This window comes from Aspergillus ruber (genome assembly GCF_000600275.1).
Source record: "Aspergillus ruber CBS 135680 unplaced genomic scaffold scaffold00006, whole genome shotgun sequence".
Lineage (NCBI taxonomy): Eukaryota > Fungi > Ascomycota > Eurotiomycetes > Eurotiales > Aspergillaceae > Aspergillus > Aspergillus ruber.
The window spans coordinates 71,789-92,922 of record NW_024467302.1 but is presented as its reverse complement, the minus strand read 5'-3'; the positions used below and the strand labels follow the sequence as shown (position 1 = coordinate 92,922).

Sequence of the window (21,134 nt, the reverse complement as noted above, 5' to 3'; positions counted from 1 at the left end):
AGGCTCCACGTGCCCTAAGTGCTTTACAAGGTACTTGGACTGTGCTGTAGGATTCGGTCAAAGAGCGCCTGAAGATAATTATGATTATTATTGTCGTGTTTTTGAGTTTTGTGGTGAAGATCACGAAAAGAGGAAAGTCTATCTAGGGGTCTATCTATCTATAGAAAAAGTCTTTCTCAGCCGTCTATCCGTCTATTCGTCTATCCGCCGTGAGTCAAGCATAACAAAACAAAATGCACGCTAAATCAACGCAAACAGATGTATACCCATATTATATCCGAAAAGAACCCGATATCAAATCCAATCATTAAACCCATCGCCCGAAACCGAGTAGAAAAATCATAGTCAAAGTCGTAGTCATAGTCATAGTCGTAGTGTTGTTGTCGTTGTCAAAATCGTAGTCGTAAGCTCAGTTAATCAGGACGATTAAACAGCAATATCCGAATCCGTGCGATCATTCGGACCGATCCCCTTCCGGCTAACCGAGAAGAACGCAATGATCAGTCCCAGACCAGCAAGACCGGCAGAGCACCAGAGACCAGTAGAGTACTGCTGCGCGATATCGTGACCTTTTGAGATGTCTACTGCATCTGTGACAGCAGCGGAAATAGCGAGGGCGACTCCGGAGCCGATTTGAAAGGCGGTGTTGAGCTGTTACTGTTAGTTTTGTGCTGTAACTAGGTATATGGGGGAAGCTTACCATTCCACCGCACAGACTCTTAACGTTAACCGGAACGGTAGTCAGAATGAGAGTACTAGTGGTCACGAAAATAAGAGATACAGCGGTAATGCTAATCAGAGACGAAGGAAGGACGTTGATCCAGAAGTCCGGCTCCTGATCCGTTGCGGTCAAGGCACTCGGAATGGGAGCCACAACAGTCAGGATAAGACCTGCGAGTAACGTGTATTTTCCGTTCACGTATTCGAGGAGCTTGCCGGTTCCCATCGAGGCAACGAATCCGATTGCGCCCATGGGGAGGAAGCGGAGGGCAGTGTCGCCGGCGTTGAGGTTATCGACTTGTTGGGCCATCAGGACGATGTAGTAGATGACGTTCTGATAGCTACCGTAGCAGGCTTTGATTTGTTAGCATATTCTCGCCACAGTAAGCTTGGGGGCGGGTGGGGACATACTGAATCCAGCAATCCAAAGTCCGGCAAAGTTGCGCAGCTTCCACAGCGACAGCGGCATGATGGGGTAGCTGATATACTTTTGAAGAATTACAAAAGCAACCAGAAGCAAGACTGCAACAACAAGCAATGCAATGATGAATGGTGTGCCCCAGCCGTAGTCACCGCCACTCGATAGCACGAACTGAAGGAGGATGAGGCCAGACGTAGACAGAATGGATCCGGCATAATCCATCTTCGGCTTCTCCGCGATGGGAGTGTCCTTTGGAATCACGATAGCTCCCAGGATACCAAGAGCGCCAGTGATGATCACAATAATGTAGAAGATATACCTCCAGCCCAAGGAAGAAGTAAGGAAACCACCGACAAGCAACCCGGCGCAGAAGCCAATCGTGCCGGAGGAGGCATAGATGGACAGCGCCCGGGTCCGGTCAAGACCAGTAAAGTAGGAACTGATGATTCCAATTGCGGACGGGACGGTCATCGCTGCACCCATTCCCTGGAGACCACGGAAAATGGCAAGCTGGATAAAGCTCGTGCCAAAGCCAATAACCAATGTCCAGAGAGATAGCCATGCTAGACCAGCGCAAAGGATAGTCTTGCGTCCATATCTGTGTTGACTTATTAGAAACACCTCTTTAATGTGTTGTGGAAAACTCACCGATCGGACAGAACCCCCGCCAGCAGGAGGAATCCACCGAAAGTCAGAGTGTATGCGGAAATCATCCACTGCAAGTTCGTACTCGATTCATTGAATTCTTCTTGAATCGACGACAAAGCCATGTTCGCACTCGTCATGAAAACATTGTCGAGGAATTGCGCGCCCGAAGTGACCAGCAGAATCAAAGACCCCCTCCAGGAAGCCAACCGACCAAAATGTGGCCGCTTCTCCAGCTCGATCGCGTTCTGGTCTGCACTCAGCAGTGCAGACTCAATAGGGGGTGTTCCTGGCGCTGAAGACTCAGGGCTCGAGGTGATAGTGACCTGAGGGGCCTTAGCCTCCTTGTCACTCTTGAAAATTCCCATGGCTGTGCTTGTAGGGTTGAAAGATGTGTGTTCCAAATCACCATCTTCGCCATCCCGGGCAAGGGCTATATACCCATGGGGAGATAGACCGTAAAAATCTGATTCTTAATAAAAACTGGGTCACTACCGCACCGGGAAGTCGCGGGCTGTTTTCACTATGAATCACGGCGGAACTCGTCCTGGTCCAGAACGCAGGTGTCCTTGAAGAAACAACATAATTGGCTCATTCTGGGTGCTTTTGTTACATATTCTAATGCATTGTTCGGAAAGTTTGCGATGGCCTTTGCGTGATCCGCCGGCTTCTGCCCTGATAGTCTTTGGTTAGCGCTTCAGATTTTGAAGACCCATAAAATCAGTGGCGAATTGTCTGCCAACAACTCGTCTTCTCCCCTTATCGGTCTCGAAGGTAGACCCATACCCCGGAATTCCCTTTCTGGCAGTTCCGGTCCTTTTCCCTCTGTCACTATGACCGGTGGACTTGAAGATACGCGCAAGCGTTTAAGGCGCATAGAGATAAAAAAAAATATCGGATTTGTGTGGTCGGAAATCGCGCATGTCGCAATTATTCAATTTCGATAGTTTCAGTTAACAAATGTGACCTGAAAGTGAGCTCTGGAGCTCAAGGTCGCGGCAGCAGAAATCCTTCGGTCGCATCCAGGAACGGTCCCTGAAAAGATCTAAACGAGGCGGAACTCTAGATAAGATTGATTAGGGTCGGGATAAATCTTGTTCCAATTAAAGTGCGCACGTGCTTACCGGGATCCACGTCTTTAAAATACAGTCACCAATCAGACTCACTTATAGCTCGCTTGGTCGAAGATCTGCCGTTGGCAGCGACGGCATCGGGAATCCTCCTACGCAACATGCTGCAGTATATTACTAGAATTGCGCTCGCTCGTTCTGTATACATCTCAAAGTATTTCACGCTGTATTAGGATAAACACGAAGTCAAGAGGCCAACAACCCGCTCATACATGAAGCAAGTCTAAGCTCATACCAGAGTCCAGTCACGCAAATCCCCGTCATCCGCTCCATTTTGCCGCAGTATATGCACGATATTGCCGCATCCGGAGTCCAATGCCATTTGCAAAGCACTGTACCCCATTGATACAGAGCATTAACATCTGTTCCCTTTTCCAGTAATATCCACACAATTTGCTCATATCCGGCTCTACAGGCAACGTATAGCGGATTATTACGGCCTTTTCCATGATAGTCGACTGGTACTCCCCCATTAACTATCATTCGTACAAAATTCCCATTCCTGGGGCCGGAAACAGGTTCCATACGGATCTTCCATTCGAGCGTAATGTAGACAAAGCCCAACGTGCTCCCGTAAGTAGTCTATCGCTCACTGACGGCCCTTTCTGTATTTCGGTGTCGTATGTTTGTATTCATATGTGCAAGAAGTACTCCTTTCATCAGGGATCGGATCTGGAATGCTTCCTGCTCGCTCTATTGCTTCAGAAATATTGATTAAGCCAGTTGGCCAAAGGCGGTGGTCGCGGAGCGATTCCAAATAAGCATAGTTATGCGTATTTGCTTGTCCATCTGCATCTGTGGACACACACTCCCCCCTTGAAATCCGGCCTATGAGTATATCTCCTAGGTCAAACCTCGCCAAATCTCTTTGTTCCTCGAGAAGACCATATTCGACCAGTCAGTTATTCGTAATACGAGCCAGTGGAATCAGTCGAAGGGTTCTTACAGAATACTTTCCAGTTCATCGCAGACTCGTTCCTCTCGGTTGACAGAGAGAAATAGGAACCCTCGTAGTTGAGTATCAATGCTTTGGTAAGATCTCTGAAAGCTTGTGCGTTCTGGGACGCATACGCTGCATCAGCAAGGGCCATTAGCCCATCAACTTTCGCATTGCGAACATGTAGCCATGATTCACTTGCAAATCTCAAAGCATCAACGAAATTGTATTTTTTTGCCGTGACAGCAACCTCAAGGATGTCATAGGGAGTCATCGTAATAGGCAACATATGTTTTGATGATGTATTATAGCACAGATATACTCCATCGCCTTAGCATTTTCCTTTGGTAGCAGCAACTCCACGGACCCATCTTCAAGTAAATCACGGCCTCCCTTCCAGTTGAGGCCCAGTATGACAGAAAATGCGTTTGAGGTTGCCTTGAGGGTCAGCGAGTGGATACGCATTCTGATGTTCTCTGGCCCAACAACCAGAACGACATCTCCAGCAGCAGCAATATCCACGACCGCGCGAAGCTTATTATCTCCAAATGCAGCCATATCGGAATTGAAGGCAAGACATCTTATAGAAAGAGTATTGTGGTTGAGAGGCACGTAGGGCGGTGTCCCTTCAAACGTTCAGGAATAATTCCAAGCTTTTGTCTATCACAATTCAATTCACGGGCTGTATTCGCGGAAGAAGATTCGTCCGCAACCGTTCAAGATAATTATAGGTGCCGAATTCCAACCTGTTCGTTCAGATGGAATAATCCGTTTGCAAAGAGAACCATTCAACTAAGGCCCCTTCTTTAACCTCAGTAAGCCGGAGGTTGTGGTTACAAAGTTCTGCATAAAAAGGAATTCCCTTGATTCGTCCCCGGAGTGTTGATTCAGGCACATTGACAATCGTTACTGCTCGACGAGTACTTTGAATTTTGTGGTTTTTTAAAGCTTGCATCGCGAGTTGAATCTTCCCCCTCTTGCTTAATTGAATCTTGGCGCGATTGACGTGGTTTTCGTGGCATAGCTGTTGCTTAAAGAATGACGGTGCTAATACGCGTGGGAAATTGGTTGGTGCGCGGTGGACCCGTGATGCGCGGAGGGCTGGTGGACTGCGTTAGTTAGATGTGTGTAATTACCCAGGAGAACAAAGCTTATGATTGATGCATTGTATTGGACGTGACACATTGGGCGTGTGGCCGTATCATCACCCTATCCGGTTAAGCAGCGGGAGATTGCAGACAGTTTAAGAACTCAGGCCCTCATTCAATTATCGATTGGTCGCTGCATTACTGGTGCATACCGAATGTTTGTATTTTGGTACCTAGGTTTTATACCTTCAAATCAACTACTCCATAATTGAATGGTATGTGTTGCTCGTCAGGAATGAAGAGAGTGAGTTCGGCCGTCAGGTGATCCTCCACTCTAAGCGGGAAAAGATTCGGCCCGACTCATGAGCTTCAGGCTTGGCTCCTTGTTATTTCCCACGAGTGATCACACCGGGTAAAGCTCAACTATGGCGACCATAGACACCTCCGAAGCGGAGGGGCATGGCCTGCAAAGTGAAGTACAGCCACATTCACCAGCAGTAAACCAACGCCCTGCGCGCTCCATAACCGCGTGCCAGCGGTGTCGGGATCAAAAGGTGGCGTCAAGGTTACATCCTTTCACAGGTATATGTTTGCTAATCATGTAAATACCCAGCTCAAATGCAGTCGTGAACGTCCAGTATGCACTCGGTGCAGGCGACTTGAGGCCGAATGTGTCTATCCCAGCCCACCCGATCGCCGGGGCCGCAGGCTAAAGCGGACAACATGTGTGCATAGGTCGCCCGATCAACGTGTCGGACCACCTCTCATCGAACATTCTGCAAATCTATACCACGATGATGCTGCCGGCTCATTTGACAGCCAGACACATGGTACTTTCAGATCTCGCAGAACCGTTCCACCCACGGGGGACTGGGCTTGTTCTCCGATGAATGGTCTCGACTCAATCCATGATCCTTCCCATTCATACCCAACCCAGCTACACAAAACAGGCTCCGTTGGCAGAGGATCAACTTCCGATTGTAATGAACCACCTCTACCTTCCCGGGCAATTGGACTGTCCCTGCTTGAAATATATTTTACGCGTATCTACAATGCATCATTGCTGTTCTATAAGCCCTTGCTTTTTCAGGATTATCTTAATGGAAACCTTTCTGGCATTCTCCTGAAGGCCATATTTGCATTATCCACACTGTACGTCCCCAGATCTTCACCTGTATAACTGAGTTGCGGCTAAGATAGCTTCTCAGATTTCTTTCTCCGTCGAATGAAGGCGATCAGGACAGCCCAATTGAGCATTCAGAGCTCAGAGTCCTGAGCTCCTACCACTCTTGCGGTCTTCCTTGGGCAAAGTCTGCTCTGCGAGAGGCCATACCACTGATGGTCGAAGAACATTCTCTGATGGTGACACAGGCACTTGAATGCTTACAGCTGTATTGGCTTGGTGTTGGAGACGCATATGCCGGTAACTTATGTCTTGGTAAGCCTTTTGCTTTTTTGATCGACATTAAGCATGTTGAAGATCTCAAGTGGGAAAAGTAACGCTTACGCGATTTTAGCACTGGCCTATCGTTCCTGCAGTCTCCTTGAGTATAACAAAAAGAACACTAGTGATGTCGAAGAACTTGATCTCTCCTTGGAAGCTGAACTTCGGCGTCGATGCTTTTGGGCGTGCTGGATGTCCACATGTATAGTTGCGGCACCCGAACCGTTCATCGCGTCAGCCTGGAAAGAGGCCGCTAAGCTACCACTCCCTGCTTTCATAAACGATACAACATTCGGATATGAGATAGTTGCAAACGAGCAAATGAATAGTGATTGGTGTTCGGACTTCATTAATCCTCAGAGGCCCGTTTCTTCGCCGGTCGCCGCAGCACTATTTGTCAAGATAGTGGGTGTGTGGTAAGATTCCATCTACCTGTTTTCCTCATTTGGTCTCCTTATTGGTGCTGAATTAACTCCCTGCTTTTTAGGGCCAAGATTCAACTCCTGGTCACGGAATCTGTTTCCTTCACCCCAACTGAGAACCTTGACAAAATGCAGACACTCTCCAACCTGGCAACGTCAATTTTCGATCAGGCAAAGTCCCATAGGAGTCACGCAAACACTGGCATTGATAACACTTTGGAAGATGGGCAGCTCATGCTCTGTTTCAATGCTCTTTTTCACCAATGTCAGATTACTTTACACTCGATGATTGTCCCGGTATTTTCGGGAACGTCGATTGACGAAATCATATCTCGTGAAACTGTTCGAAAAAGTGCGGAAAAGGTAATTAATCATGCGCATTCATACAAGACCCTATTGAGTCCTTACTTGTACGCAAAGGGAGATATCACACATGTGCCTCCTCTTGTAGGCTATGGAGCTTTTATCACGGCGATGGTGCTCTTGACTACGGAGATTTCTTCGCAGGCCATATCGTTACAGGCAGCCTATCCCGGGAGCCACAGTGAGAGTGGAAGGCTATCTGCTGTGGAAGCGATTCTAAGTTTACTAGATGCTCTTCGAAAACATTGGAAACCTTTACAGTATCCTGTGAGTGGATTCCTTCTTACTATTCGCCGTCATTGTTCTAACTCTATGGGGCTACAGTATGAAAAGCTTTCTGCCGGCTTACAAGTAACCCTTTCCGCAAGCCAAACGCATTGTGGGACAGCCACATCGGAAAGTGGTACAGTTGCTAGACATTCTACGAGAGGGTTAGATCGCAGATCTTCTACGCAGATATACAACCGACGTTCAGTTCCAGTAAAAATAAACGGCGTTGTTGGAGAGGAATGGGTCAGCAGCGCACATGACAGCTCAGCCCAATCTATGCGCCCCTTGAATGGCGTACCCCATCATTTGGCGAACAGCCCGTACAGGGCAGGAGCCTCCGAAACTTTGACACGACCTGGAGCGGGAGACACCCACAGTGATCTTAACAACGTTGACGATGGGTCTGTCGACAGTTCATTCATGGCGCCATTATCTGATGTGGAGGAAGCTGCCTGGTATAGCCTGTCTTTTGCGGAAGCCGGGATTGAGCAATTTGCGGGATATGAACCATTGCCCCTCTTTCAGCAGGGATGGAGATCTTTCAGTTAAATGAGGACGATGGAAAGTCATTCACTTTTCCCTTTTGGTCCATTATTCATACTTTGCATATTGGACATGCCATTTAAAGCGGCATTGTGATCATGTGGACCTGAGTAATCCATCGGAGTCGGAGCATTCGGGCAATTCGAAGTATTCGGTCGGGATACGGAGCATTGGAGGTTGAGCCGGTTCATTGCCGAACACGGGGGTGGGGGTATTGAACACAAATATTTCTTAGTCTCCTGCCCTCCAACAACATACAGTGATCTTTCACGACATCTGTTTATCCCCGCCAAGATCATATTCCAAAGCCTACTTGACAAGGACCAAGATGCCCAACCAACATCGCGACATTCAAACAGTTGATTCAACAAATTTCTCTTATGTCTTTGAACAAAACGTATCCATCCCTTTGGGGAATGGTGGAGTAGTCCGCTGCAATGTGTACAAGCCCAAAACAGCTTCTTCAGAGGTCAAATTCCCAGTTCTCGTTACCTATGGCCCATACGGCAAAGACGTTCCCTACAAAGAGTAAGTGCTTTAAGAAACTGTCACAAGAGCTCGATTATTTTAAGACGAGTCTAATGGATTGCAGATTCAACCCCAAGAGTTTTGCCGAGGTCGATCCAGCTCATAAAACCGAGCATTCTGCCTGGGAGACCCCGACACCTCAGTACTGGACCGACCATGGATACATTGTGTTACGCGCCGATGAGATAGGCATCGGACAGTCTCCCGGTGTGCTAAATGTTAAATCGGCGGCCTCAATCGATGCCTTCTGTGACGTGATCGAATGGACGTCTGAGCAGCCTTGGTCTTCTGGTAAAGTCGGCCTGCTGGGCGTGAGCTATTACGCCGCAACACAGTGGCAGGTTGCAGCCCGACAGCCACGAGGCTTAGCGGCAATTGTCCCATGGGAAGGATTTTCTGACCCGTACTCTGAGTCCCTGAGACATGGTGGCATCCTATCGAATAAATTCTTCGCCGGGTGGTATGCTCGCCAGGTTGCACCAAATCAGTATGGGCTTCCCGGACGAGCGTCTCGCAATTGGGGCCCGGATACCATTGAGGGTGACCTCAGCACAGAAGAACTGGAAGAAAACCGACACAAAATGGCGTGGGAGGAGCAGAAGTATCGGGATGACAAGGAGATGGCGCCTCTGAACTTCAACCTGGAGGATGTCACAGTGCCTCTTCTGAGTGTTGCCAATTTAGGCGGGATATGCTTGCACCTGAGAGGAAATGTGTTGGGATACCTGTGGGCCAGATCCGAGTTCAAGTACCTTCGCTTTATCGTCGGCCGGCACGATCTGCCATTCTACTACCCGGAGGAGGTCGAAGTGCAGAGAAGCTTTCTTGACGCTTGGCTGAAGGGAGACGATAGAGAGGGATGGGCCGAAAAGGGCGCTCTCCCCGCTGTGGATTTAGTTCTGCGGAAAGGGAACGTTGAGCATAATAACCCAGCGGAGGAGAAGAGCTTTCCCCGCCGCAAGGAAACTGAATGGCCGTTAGCCAGAACACAATATACCCCAATCTTCCTGACGGCAGATCATGGGCTTCAGTTCGATCAGCCTCATTATGAGACAACACGAAAACTGAGCTACAGGGCCCTCGGCCGGGGTGAACTACCTGAACTTATCAAATTCTGTTCAGCGCCATTTGAAAAGGAAACAGAGATAACTGGGCACATAGTGGTTCACCTCATTGTCTCAGTGAGCAGAGATCGGTGGGGTAGCTCACCATCTGATCTAGACCTATTCCTTAGCCTCCGTCATATCGCACCCTCAGGCGATGAAATCGTCTATACCGGCTCCACGGGAGAGGCAGTCCCAGTGACAAAAGGCTGGCTACGCACTTCCCTTCGAAAGACAAACCCTCAACATCCACACCACTGGCCTTGGTTGCCGCATCGGGACTTCAATACCACGGATGTGTTACCTGTCATTCCGAACGAGCTATACCCCGTCGACGTCGAGCTATGGCCGACCAATGTCGTAGTCGAGGCAGGTGGAAGATTGGTTCTGGAGGTCGGCTCTGGAGACACGGCCGGGGCTGGATTCTGGGGTCATGATGATCCTGTTGATAGGTATGTGTTCCAAAGTCCAAATATCTATATCGCTTTTTCTGACAACTCTATAGGCCGGAAACAGTCTTTCGAGGTGGAAACCACGTTCATTTGGGGCCGAATTATGTCAATTATATGACCCTCCCTATTATCCCCCCGAATTAACGCACACTTTCTTCTTTTTTTCGTTTTCGATTACTGTACTTAGCTGGGTAGATTACGTCATTTCTCTGTATTTTCGATGTATATATAGCATACTACTTTTACACATGCCCCTCTCCCAGCCCGGCCTCCTCGGTCACATTGTGTACATGATGCTATCTGCAATGCTAAAAGTTTTATGAGAATCTACTTAATTTAAGTATAGTTTATTGCGCTGCTATTATGAAGAGTACATTACTACAATACATCTCATATGCTTAACATAATATTAGTCATCATAATCTTGTTAAATATTTGGAGACGAGTCCATGGAATCTTCTCTGACGTGAGTTTTACGCGAAAAGAAGGGCGGCCAAACAGAGTCTGTAATAAGGATGCGACATGCTCGGTTGGCATCTTGTATATTGCAAAATGTTCCAAGCTTCATTATTCCAGTTAGTGATAGAAGATACCAATCTCTGACGATATGCTACGAAGCAAACTGGCTATTCTGGCGAATTCTCGAACCATATCGGTAGAAGAAGTATCTGTTGCAATCAGAAAACCGTAAATCACATATGAGTTGAGGGACCATCGGAGGGTAACGGAAATGGCAACATCGCCAACGTGAGAAACGCGAGAAGGCGCGACGCCCACTGCATGCCTAATCCATTGTACACTGGTGACGAAGCTGTCAGCTCAAATCCAGAATAATGACATAGCAGAAAATGACGCACTTTGGGTACCGAACAGTGGAAAGATGCCCGCCAGAGCCGATCTTGCAAGGCTGTTTGCAGCCAAAGCACTAGCGGCATAAAACGGATAGGCATCGACGAGGTATGTGAATATTCCGGAATACACAAGGACCGTTCTATCCCGTTGGAAGAGCCTGTCAGCATGGATCTATCTCTCCTCATTATAATGCATGTACGCTTGAATATAAATTCTAGGGAAAGAGTCCATACGCAGCCCCAAAGAAAACATTTCCAATCATTGGTACCACCCAATGGATGTTTTGATATGCGATCCACGCGGATATAAAAAGACCGCAGGTGACTAAAGGCGCTCCCGCGATAGCTATACCTTGGTGATTACATTAGTTTCGACCGACATATGGGACCCAAAGGCAGAAAGTAAGGCTCACAAAATGTACCTGGTGGAAGTCTCCATTCGGGGTAAAATTCGGATGATTCACCATTCAACGCTTTACGGTTTTCCTCCAGTCTACAGTAGTTTGAGCGCCAGTAAGGGTCAGACAAAACAGCCAGAATCATTACGCCAAGGAGGCTAAGGAATATAAGCCCACACTGCCACAGCTCGAATCCATACATCATTTGAAAGACAACCGGGAACGCCCCGAAGAAAAGTTAAAGAATACCCAAGAGAAGGGCAGAGTATATGCATAGACTTAGACACATAGGCTCCAACGCCAGGAGCATAAACGGTCTGTAGAAAGACGCAGGATCTTCTGATGAAGAGGGAGTGATGTCCCCTCGCTCGGCCCAGGTGGCCAAGAGTTTCCAGATTTCTTTTGAATATCTTGAGCCTTGCGTCTGAGAGTACTAGTTTACAGTTGTCAGGAAATGTTCATGCGGTAGGGTCCGATTCGACAAACATAAGATGATATGTTTCGGGCACCAGATAGTATATCGACACGAGAATTGCAGCGGCTCATATGATTAATGTACAGAAAGTCCACCGCCTGTATCACCGGACCTAATATGAAAGCTATTTTCCTGTCTCTAATCGTACTAATAAGCGCGGTTGAATAAACTTACCAGTTCGTGTTTTGATTTATAAATCCACCTAGTCTTCAAGTATACAGTAAGCATTTAGCCGATTGAAGGATAATAAGAACCAATATATTCCACTTATAAAGGCCTAAGTTCGGGTCCGACAAACGGACTTGCAGTGTAGATTATCATGGGTGCGCCCAGCTGTTGTTGAGGGAATATGTCGCCAACAGTACCCTTGCAACACTCAGGAAGGCACTGCCCACAAACCCATTAAGAAACCGGGGCGATGAGTAGTGTCTACATATTTTTCGCAACAGCGATTGGAACGAGAAAAATAATGAAACGAGTAAATGAACCCAAATAAACGGGTCTTTGCCCGTAGATGTGCCTGGTGCGTCAACTTTGTCCAAGAACGTGCAATTTTCTGGCCACACCTCTGATAAGGGACCTAATATAAGAGGTCCGATGCCTTGAAACAGTAAGCCATGTTAGTGAATCTGTGTACTGGTGGTGACAGAAACGGGACGCTTCATATACCCATGCCCCAAATAGAAAGTGACAAACCTAGTGTCGCGATTTCTTGTGGACAGTGGAAGTTATCCAAATCTGACCATAAGTTGTTGTGTACATAGACGTGCAAGCACTGCAAAGAGCTAGTTTTAGATTGGCCACAAGCTCGACACAGATTATAGAAACCCACACACAAAGTGACCCTGTTGACACAACAATAACTGTGAGCCACCTCTCACTACACTCATGTTATAAGGATGCATTGGATCGTTGCCATCCCACTGGATGGTGACCGTGCAGGAAGTTTGATTCAAATGGTCATTGATTCCAGATTCTGCCTTGACAGATGGTCCACGGATAGTATCATCTTGAGTTCCCATCTTGCACTTGTCTTAAAACGTGTATAGTGGAGAGATGAAGTAGGAAGAATGAAAGAAGTGGTGCCGTTGGAAGTTGCTTAGAAACTCACTTAACTTTATTTCTAATAGAGTGGCACAGCGAAGCCGCAAAATCCGCGCCAAACCGCGCCGGAATGCAACTCTAATTCTAAGCTCTAGCAAGATATCTTATTTGTTTTTGCTTCCAGGTTGAATTTTGAAACTCATAAGACTTACTCGGTGAGCAAGACTTAAGGTTTGTACGAGTCGGACCGAATTCGGGGCCAACCACAAGGCCAGCTCTCGGGCCAGATTTCGGGCCGACTAGGGCAAGACGCAACGGGTGGAATGCAAGATTAAAATACGTTCACCGCGATCACTTGCATTCATCTTTCCTTCTTCATTCTTCCAGAGAACATATCAACAATGCTTATCAATCATTTTTTCAAATCCAATGAATGCTTCAGTTACGAAGTCCTTCGAGCCGCTGGCTACGCCAATTACGGTGGGGCAGATCTCGGAGAAGTAATCTCTATCACTTCCAAAATCCGGGCCGGCGACGAAGATGACTGGCTACGAGAATGGAAAAGCGCAGCAGACCGAGCATTTGCAAATGCAAAGAATTCAGCATTAGTGGGGAACAAAATGAGTGCCTACGAGGGGTACCTCCGCGCATCCAATTACTACCGCACCGCTGAGTTCTTTCGCCGAGACGACTTCAATAATGACAAGATCGCGCATATCATTTATGAAAGGTCAGAAACCGCATTTGCACAGGCTATGGAGCTTTCTACTTTCAAATACCAGTCGATCAGTATTCCTTACGAAGACATGACACTACCGGGGTATTTTGTCAGTCCTGATGCTACAGGAACACCACGACGAACCATCATCTTCAATGGTGGATATGATTCCACCATGAGTGAGGGGTGGTTTGCTATTGGTGCTGCAGCGTTATCAAGGGGCTATAACTTTCTAGCATTTGATGGACCAGGACAGGGTGCCACGATCAGGTCGCACCGCCTGTTCTTCCGTCCTGACTGGGAGAAAGTTCTCACGCCGGTCGTTGACTATACGTTGACGCGGAAAGAAGTTGACCCCAACGCCATCACCATCTTCGGGTGGAGTATGGGTGGCTACCTCGTATCTCGAGCAGCCACCGAGGAGCATCGGATACAGGCTATCATCCTAGATGATGGGGTGTACGACTTCGGATCCGCCTTTCGAGTCAATCAACCGTGGTTTGTGCAAAAGCTGGTGGATCTCAAATATGATTCGGTTTGCAATTTCTTCTTTCGTTGCGCGCAGTCCCTGTCCACGGGTATCCGGTGGGGTTTACGGAATGGCAAATGGACTTTTGGTGTGACATCCGAAGCAGAGATGATACGCACACTCAAGGATTATACTTTAGAGGGGATCTGTCAAAAGATTACGACCCCGTGCCTGATACTTGATGCGGAAAATGATCACTTTCTCAAAGGGCAGCCAGACCTACTTCGCAGGCATCTTTCTTGTGAGCATGAATTTGTCAGCCTGCGACAAGATGAAGGCGGTGATACACATTGTCATCAAGGAACCTTCTTTAGGGTGCATCAGGTTGTCTTCGATTTCCTAGAAAAGCGCCTGGGATCTTGATGGAGCCTCTCTATCCAGGTTTATTTAAGGGGACTCATGAATAGATGCACTTTTATGTTATTGCTAGAACACAGCAAGCATGAAACTGCTATTTTTAATAATAATTCGTCATCTATTATTTTACTATAACACATAGGTCAATTTGAAACATTTCGGTATACACTAGTGATACAGTGATTAGCGACGGAATGGCGTCTTAGTTCTTGACCTATCTGCAGATTGTAGCTGCTTAAATACCCCAGTTCAATTATTCCGAACGTGCTTTTGATCGTCCAGTGAGGCACTGAAGAACTGATGAAAATATTGCAAATCTGTCATATTATAGATTTCTGGTCAGGCGCATCAGGCACATAAAATGGTCCACTTCTATTCACATTTCAAGATACTATTCTATTCTATTTGTCAACATATAAGATCTTCAGTATACACCAGTAATGCATTGGTCCAGTAACAAAAGGATGAGGGTCTGAATTGCTAAACTAACTGCGTATCTAGCTATTAAATATCCTCAATTTTGAACATTCCAACATGCATAACAATAAACAACGTGCAAAATCAGTAAGGAATGTTGCGATGATGGCTGATTAATAAGGAATCCTCCCTAGCTGTCATGGGCCGTAGCCCAACTATCTATAACTGGACGTAGTGTACAAAGGAACTCGTTGAAGAAGAAATGTACACAAGGCTATCTGAGAAGATGGCCAGATGGTGGCATGGTTTCGTTCGTCCATAACCCACTTCCTGAATAGCTTCAATCCGAGAGACGTCGAGACGTCTCGAGGCACCCAGCAGGGCCTAGCCCTTTACAGGCCATTACCAGAATCTTAACACTGGAAGATAGACTGTTAAATGACTAGATAGATCATCACATATGAAGGACAATATCTTGTTCTGTGTATGACTTTGTCTGTTCTGACATGTGTCGCGGAAAATTGAGTAATTAATTGCAGAATTCTCAGCTTCTCGTGCCGGACAGTCAGACTGCGTACTATATTCTAACCATGGTTGGATTGAGTATTGTAATAGTATGTAATGGGAAATTCGGGAATATGAATTACTCCCATTTCCCACATTTCCCAACCCGACCCATCCCAATGGGAGTAAACGGGAACCGTGTGAATTCCCAATTGCTCCCTTTCCCACTGCAGGATGGGAAGGGTTCGGGAACGGGAATTGTGGGTTGGGAATGACACTCTAGGCTAGAATGGAGAAAGAACTAGGCAGAGCTTGCTAGACGTGGGATATTACTGTGTGTCGAGAATTGACTGGTTGTAACCCTATGCCAAAGATAGAGATCAAAAACAACTAGCATCATCAACAGTCGTGACACCTAAATAGAATTTGATAAATGGAAAACTATGACAGTGCCCTTTCCATCTAGGACATAACATTATATATCTCCTTGCCTATGAAAACAGGCGGGAGGCAGAAAGGACCAGAAAATGCGAGGTCAACCACGGCTTGGAAAGAATTAAAACCTCTTGACCCTGATGTAGAAATTGTCTTGTTCTTTATGGCCATCCCCATATTTTCATCATTATACAGTTCTCCTGGGCACACGCACCAGGTTCAACTTCTGTAGTCACTACCGCTCCTCTTATCCCAAGAACAAATTATGCATGCATATTTGTATAGCTCATTTTGTAACTCAGAGAAGCCCTAAATGCCTCTTGTGGAGCAATGAGCCCCTCAAATACGCTGTCATCACTCTTTATTATGGTGTGGTTATTGAACAATATGTACATACATCATACATGTAACATGGCACAAGGCTATAATGGTTCATGATAACGGAGGCCGAATAGTACAACTTGCACTGGTATTAGCCTCACAGAGCAGTGATAGGCAGTAATTATTACTTGTAAAGTGGGCCACAGTTGTAAAACATTGACATTCTGCTATTCTATGGCATCACTAAATCAAAGCGGTCGGTCTTATGAGGTAAGATTGCAGGCTTGGCTTTGCATATTTTATTTGGCTCCCTTATCAGGGTGCAGTGATCCTAGCCTGAGCAATCCTGAGCTGCTCCGGGATCACTCCAGGATCACTCTGGCGTGGTTCCCTGAGCACTCCGGGCACGCATCACCTTGCTCCGGGTACGCTCCGGGCGGCTCAGGGAGCCAAAAGCAGCGAGAAGTCGGATCGAAAACAGAAAGGGCAAGTCTCGAAACTTTCGCAGCAAACTATCACAATAGTAATGGAATACAATGGAAAGGGGGATGGCCGGTCCTATGGGAATTAGGGTGTGTTGTGATGGATGCATGACGGTGAAGATAGAGGTTTGAGGATGGCGAGAAATGTGCCAGGCAGATGAAATCATCTATGTTCTAGTAAAATGAATATCTAGAAATTCATTATCCAGCAGCCTTCGTCTTCTTTAAGTGAACACTATCGTGCCATATCCTTAAAATGCTAAACATAAAAGCCCAGAGACAAATCTATTGGCTATTATATCGATATCATATCATATCATATAAATCCAAGCAATCATATCTCAATTTTCCAAAAAGAGACATGACACTGGAAAGCGAATCCCGAAAAAGAAAAGTAATAAAAAGTGAACGACCGGGTATCTTGAAAAAACGACATCACTAAATTGACGCCGCTTAACTCAGAAAACTTCCCACACAGTAATAAACGCCGTAAATCAAGTGTTGACACCCTAAAGTCATCTGGTTAACAAGCGCTATCAATGAAATGGGGCAAAAGAAACGTACGAATAAATATCCCAACTCCCTGGTCCCCAACCTCGACACATTCTTCGACGCATTCTCGTCTAACGCACCCTCAATCACCTCACGCTTCTTCTCCTGCAATTCCAAGATACGATCCTCAACAGTCTTCTCTACCAGAATACGATGGACCTGTACCTGGCGCTGCTGTCCGATTCGATGCGCGCGATCAATCGCCTGCTCCTCGATATACGGGTTCCAGAAGGGGTCGAAGACGATGACTTGCGAAGCGGCTACGAGGTTCAGACCTGAGTTTCCGGCTTTCAGCGACACAAGCATAATCTTGCAGTCGTGTTGGTCGGTGAAATCGAGAACGGCAGCGTTACGGTCTGGTGGTCGCATGCTGCCGTCGTAGCGACGGTAGTTCCAGCCGCGGCGGGCTATAGGGACTTCGAGAAGATCGAGGAGAGAGGTGAACTGAGAGAATATGATGGTTTTCTCGCCTTCTTGACGGTCTTCAACTGCCTGGAGGATTTCCATAGTCTTGTCGATTTTGGCGCTGGAAACCCAGTTCTTTTCGAGGCGGCGGAGGTACTTGCGCTTTGCCTTTTGGTTGCGCATGCCTTCTTTCTTCAGTTCGGCAAGGGTCTTCTTGGGTTTCTTGCTCTTCTTTCCCTTGCCTTTGCCCTTATCCTTGTCGGAATAGCCAAAATTGTGATCCTTGACGATGAACTTGGAGAGATCCTCATCGTCGCTTTCACTATCGCTATCAGTTTCATCGGGGTCTCCCTCTGCAACTAGCTTCTCAGATGCAGCGTCCTCAATTTCATCAGAAGGATCGGGAAAGTGGACTTTGTTGAACGTAGCGTGATCGGTGATCTTCTTGGTATCGACTTTGCCACGGCAGTTCGGACACTTCACCTCGATAGATCCATCAACACCATGCCGCATAGCCTGAGATGGATCCGAGATCCTTGAAAAGCATTCCGCACAGGTACTATGTCCACAAGGGAAGAATATGATGGGGTTATCAACAGCATCAATACAAATCGGACATTCGAGTTCCTGGTTATTCTTCAAGCGAACCACAACCTCACTGGGGAACACCTTGGCATTCGCGACCAGATCAACCTCGGTCGTGTTTGCGTTTGTCTCCACGTTGACGCTGAAATCCGACATCAGATGTGGATGGCAGCAGGCTTGGCGGAGTCGCAGCAACAAAACAAGAATACTGGAGTAATTCCGACCAACCGTGCCGGCCTTGAGGTATTTGTTGAAGGTGACCTGCGTTTGGCTCTCCAAAGAAGTGTACAGTTCTCGCTCGTCCTCGCTGAAAATCCCATACACCTTCTCTGAAACGCGCGGGGGTAGCTGCAGGATAGGCTTCCCGTCAATCTTTGAGTACTTGGTCCGTCGCAAAAGGACTGCCTTGAGCAGTACTTGAAGCTGTCTCATGGCTTTTTCTCGCGCCGAGTCCGGGCCTTTCTTGAGCGGCCTCGTGAATTCCTGGTCGCAATATCAGTATCACAAGCAGATGTAATCGAATTGAAATACTTACACGGTTGAACCGTTCAAGATTCGAGTAAGGGCGAATGCGTAGGAATCTCAGCAGCGAATGCAACTCCTCCACATTGTTCATCATAGGCGTACCGCTCATACACCATCGATGCGTGGAATCCAACTGACAAGCAGCCAGCGCAGCCTTGGTATTCCGGTTCTTGATGCACTGCGCCTCATCAATGATGACCCGGTGCCACTTACTCTTAGGACCCAGGCATGGCAGTTGGCTGACAACCTTTGGCGGCAGAGGCTCGCTTGACCCAGACTCTTTGTGCAGCTGCTCAAAGTGTTCCTTGCGTTTATACTCCGACGCCAGGGTTCCAAAAGTGGTGAGGACCACGTCATATTCTTTTAAGTCTCTGAAACTCGTCGACCGTTTCTCGCCGTGTAGAACAAAGACGGACAACTGATGCCGGCCGGGGCGTAGCAGTCGCTCGATTTCCCGTTTCCATTGTTGCATCAAGGCAACGGGAGCGATGACCAAATTCGATTTGCGTTCAGGATTACTCGATTGCCGTGAGCTCATGAGGGCCAGCGCTTGGATGGTCTTCCCGAGACCCATGTCATCCGCCAGAATTCCACCTCTGGTTTCGCTGTCTTCCATCGACTTCATCCAAGCCAATCCCAGTTTCTGGTGCTCCAATAGCGTGACCTTGAGGGCCTCTGGAGTACCCTCCCGGTTTTGCTTGGATAACTCCATATCGGGTCTGATATTTTCGAGCAGCTGTTTAATCTCTTCCGCGGTCTTCTTGGGATCTGCACCGTCTCCATAAAGGTCATTGAAGCCTAACGAATCAAAAGTTGGGTTGTTGAATCCATATTCCAGGGTACGGGAGATTTCGTCCTCAGACTTGAAAACAGAGGATCCTGGGAATCCACCATACACGGGCTTCCCCACTTGGTCCAGTAACTGACGCCCTGCATTGAGCCTTGCCATGGTATTCTGCAGGACGCTGGGGCCATACATCGGGCCAGAACTATATCCAGTCTCAAAAGCACTTGTACCCGGCGTCGGTTGGTAAACAGGGTTGTAGGTTTGGCTCATCTGTTGGTATGGCGGCATCGATGGGAATCCCAGGTTAGAAGTCCACATTGCCGGTGGCTTGTCAAGACTATTTCCTGCAAACGACGAGTCTCGAGGACGAGCCCAAAAATCACTTGGGGTTATTTCCTGGATGTCACTGTCATCACTCTCCTGCTTGAGTGACGGGAGCTGGCGATCAGTTGGCGGGGCCTTGTTTGAATTGAAACTAGACAATAAATGCCTTGGTTGACGATCGGGGACGTTGCGCATAAATGGTGACTGGTGTGCGGGAGGGAAGAGTCGAGTCTGGTCAACTGGATCCGGTCTCAGAGCCGGTAAAATCGGGGCCTTGACCTGTGCCTGGGCTGGAGTCGGAGCAGGGGACGCAGGAAATGGAAACGAAGAACCGGAGTAATACGTGGATGTCGAGCTTTGAGCAGACGCAGGCCGTGGTAGTTCTCGCGGCAGTTCTCGTGGTCGTTCCCGCGGGCGCTCAAACAGACCATCGTGAAGCATCCGCGCATACTCCTCATCCCGCCGTTCCTGGTCCTTGCGCTCCTTCAACCATTGCTCTGCTTTCCTCTGCTCATGCTGAAACGCCACCATAGTATCCTCATCATCCAGGCCTAGTAACTGGCGGAGTTCGTCTGCGCCATCGTGTTCGTCGCTGTCTTCCTGCATAGACGGGGGGGCAAGTTGACTCGAAGTACGAGGGAGGTATGCATCGCTTTGAATTCGCTTGTTCGGCGGTCGCATTCCATCTGAGGAATCGTCCGTGTATCGGCGCTTTCGAATAAAAATATCGTGGGATCGTTGCGCTGGAGCGAAGCTGCGAGACTCGCCCTGGCCCAGGCCAAGACCCCATCGAGGCGGCGGCGGCGAGTCATCGAACGGGGAGTCATCAAACGGGCTCACGTCGTAGGAGCCGTCGAGTTGTGCTGCTGATAGCATCGAAAAAGAAGGAGGAGCTGGCGTCGCCGAGTTATTCTCTGGACTCGGTTTGGGCGATGGTTCACCGCGAAGTCGCGCCAGTTGCGATTGCAAGGACTGAATGATTTCGAGGATTTCTTGTCGTTCATCGACGGCGTCCGGGCGCTGTTCGTCAAGACTCTGCAGGATGACTTCGTGAAGTTGAAGATCTTCCATGACGTCCTCAGCGGACGGATCATTGGAGGGGTCAGTCATGGTTTTAAATAGGTTGCTGCCGGTGTGATCCGTCTGCCTGGTGAATGAAGTGTAAGTCAGAAGCTCCTGCAAGGCTCTGGCCGGCCGGCCGTTCAGGGAAAATCCTGGAATTTTCCAGTAAGACTACGGCCAGCCAATCGGCCCGTAGGCAATGAGTAAAACTGCTTTTCTTTTTTTGGAATGAGTGAAAGAGAAGGGAGAGCAGCAACGGGTATGGAAGTGTCACCGTTCGAGGCGCGTACAACTCGA

The 21,134-nt window shown here is 47.9% G+C and overlaps 6 protein-coding genes across 6 annotated transcripts; 3 read left to right on the top strand and 3 right to left on the bottom strand.

Moving 5' to 3' along the window:
* Positions 1-66: 66 nt before the first annotated feature.
* Positions 67-2,195, bottom strand: EURHEDRAFT_551118 (MFS transporter). Its single transcript, XM_040787529.1, has 4 exons — positions 1,790-2,195; positions 1,132-1,739; positions 701-1,074; positions 67-651 (listed from the first exon to the last, which is right to left on the bottom strand). Exons 1-4 carry the CDS (start codon positions 2,152-2,154, stop codon positions 427-429), a joined length of 1,572 nt encoding a protein of 523 aa, XP_040640756.1. The 5' UTR covers positions 2,155-2,195; the 3' UTR covers positions 67-426.
* A 1,310-nt stretch (positions 2,196-3,505) lies between these two features.
* On the bottom strand, positions 3,506-4,411 carry EURHEDRAFT_513677 (uncharacterized protein; the record flags this gene model as incomplete). The annotated part of the gene is made up of 3 exons (XM_040786194.1): positions 3,506-3,790; positions 3,870-4,018; positions 4,141-4,411. 3 exons carry the CDS (start codon positions 4,409-4,411, stop codon positions 3,506-3,508), a joined length of 705 nt encoding a protein of 234 aa, XP_040640755.1.
* A 955-nt stretch (positions 4,412-5,366) lies between these two features.
* On the top strand, positions 5,367-8,205 carry EURHEDRAFT_551108 (uncharacterized protein; the record flags this gene model as incomplete). The annotated part of the gene is made up of 6 exons (XM_040787528.1): positions 5,367-5,495; positions 5,555-6,093; positions 6,150-6,379; positions 6,459-6,801; positions 6,873-7,437; positions 7,495-8,205. The coding sequence occupies 6 exons, from the start codon at positions 5,367-5,369 to the stop codon at positions 7,987-7,989; spliced, it is 2,301 nt and encodes a 766-aa protein (XP_040640754.1). The 3' UTR covers positions 7,990-8,205.
* A 106-nt stretch (positions 8,206-8,311) lies between these two features.
* EURHEDRAFT_451235 (X-Pro dipeptidyl-peptidase protein) lies at positions 8,312-10,210 on the top strand (the record flags this gene model as incomplete). Its single annotated transcript, XM_040783932.1, has 3 exons — positions 8,312-8,511; positions 8,576-10,066; positions 10,120-10,210. 3 exons carry the CDS (start codon positions 8,312-8,314, stop codon positions 10,208-10,210), a joined length of 1,782 nt encoding a protein of 593 aa, XP_040640753.1.
* Positions 10,211-13,219: 3,009 nt separating this feature from the next.
* On the top strand, positions 13,220-14,603 carry psoB (hydrolase psoB). The gene has a single exon (XM_040781285.1). The coding sequence runs from the start codon at positions 13,236-13,238 to the stop codon at positions 14,442-14,444; it is 1,209 nt and encodes a 402-aa protein (XP_040640752.1). The 5' UTR covers positions 13,220-13,235; the 3' UTR covers positions 14,445-14,603.
* A 2,141-nt stretch (positions 14,604-16,744) lies between these two features.
* EURHEDRAFT_410102 (uncharacterized protein) lies at positions 16,745-21,110 on the bottom strand. Its single transcript, XM_040781284.1, has 3 exons — positions 18,675-21,110; positions 17,162-18,622; positions 16,745-17,106 (listed from the first exon to the last, which is right to left on the bottom strand). The coding sequence occupies exons 1-3, from the start codon at positions 20,883-20,885 to the stop codon at positions 17,092-17,094; spliced, it is 3,687 nt and encodes a 1,228-aa protein (XP_040640751.1). The 5' UTR covers positions 20,886-21,110; the 3' UTR covers positions 16,745-17,091.
* Between the last annotated feature and the right edge of the window lie 24 nt (positions 21,111-21,134).

Excerpts from the sequence above, each read along its gene's own strand:
- EURHEDRAFT_551118 (XM_040787529.1), bottom strand. The coding sequence starts at position 2,154 with ATGGGAATTTTCAAGAGTGACAAGGAGGCTAAGGCCCCTCAGGTCACT. Across the intron at positions 1,075-1,131 it reads ACTTTGGATTGCTGGATTCA|CCTGCTACGGTAGCTATCAG; the intron begins GTATGTCCCCAC and ends AACAAATCAAAG. Across the intron at positions 652-700 it reads AGAGTCTGTGCGGTGGAATG|CTCAACACCGCCTTTCAAAT; the intron begins GTAAGCTTCCCC and ends TAACAGTAACAG.
- psoB (XM_040781285.1), top strand. The coding sequence starts at position 13,236 with ATGCTTATCAATCATTTTTTCAAATCCAATGAATGCTTCAGTTACGAA.
- EURHEDRAFT_410102 (XM_040781284.1), bottom strand. The coding sequence starts at position 20,885 with ATGACTGACCCCTCCAATGATCCGTCCGCTGAGGACGTCATGGAAGAT. Across the intron at positions 18,623-18,674 it reads ATCTTGAACGGTTCAACCGT|GAATTCACGAGGCCGCTCAA; the intron begins GTAAGTATTTCA and ends TATTGCGACCAG.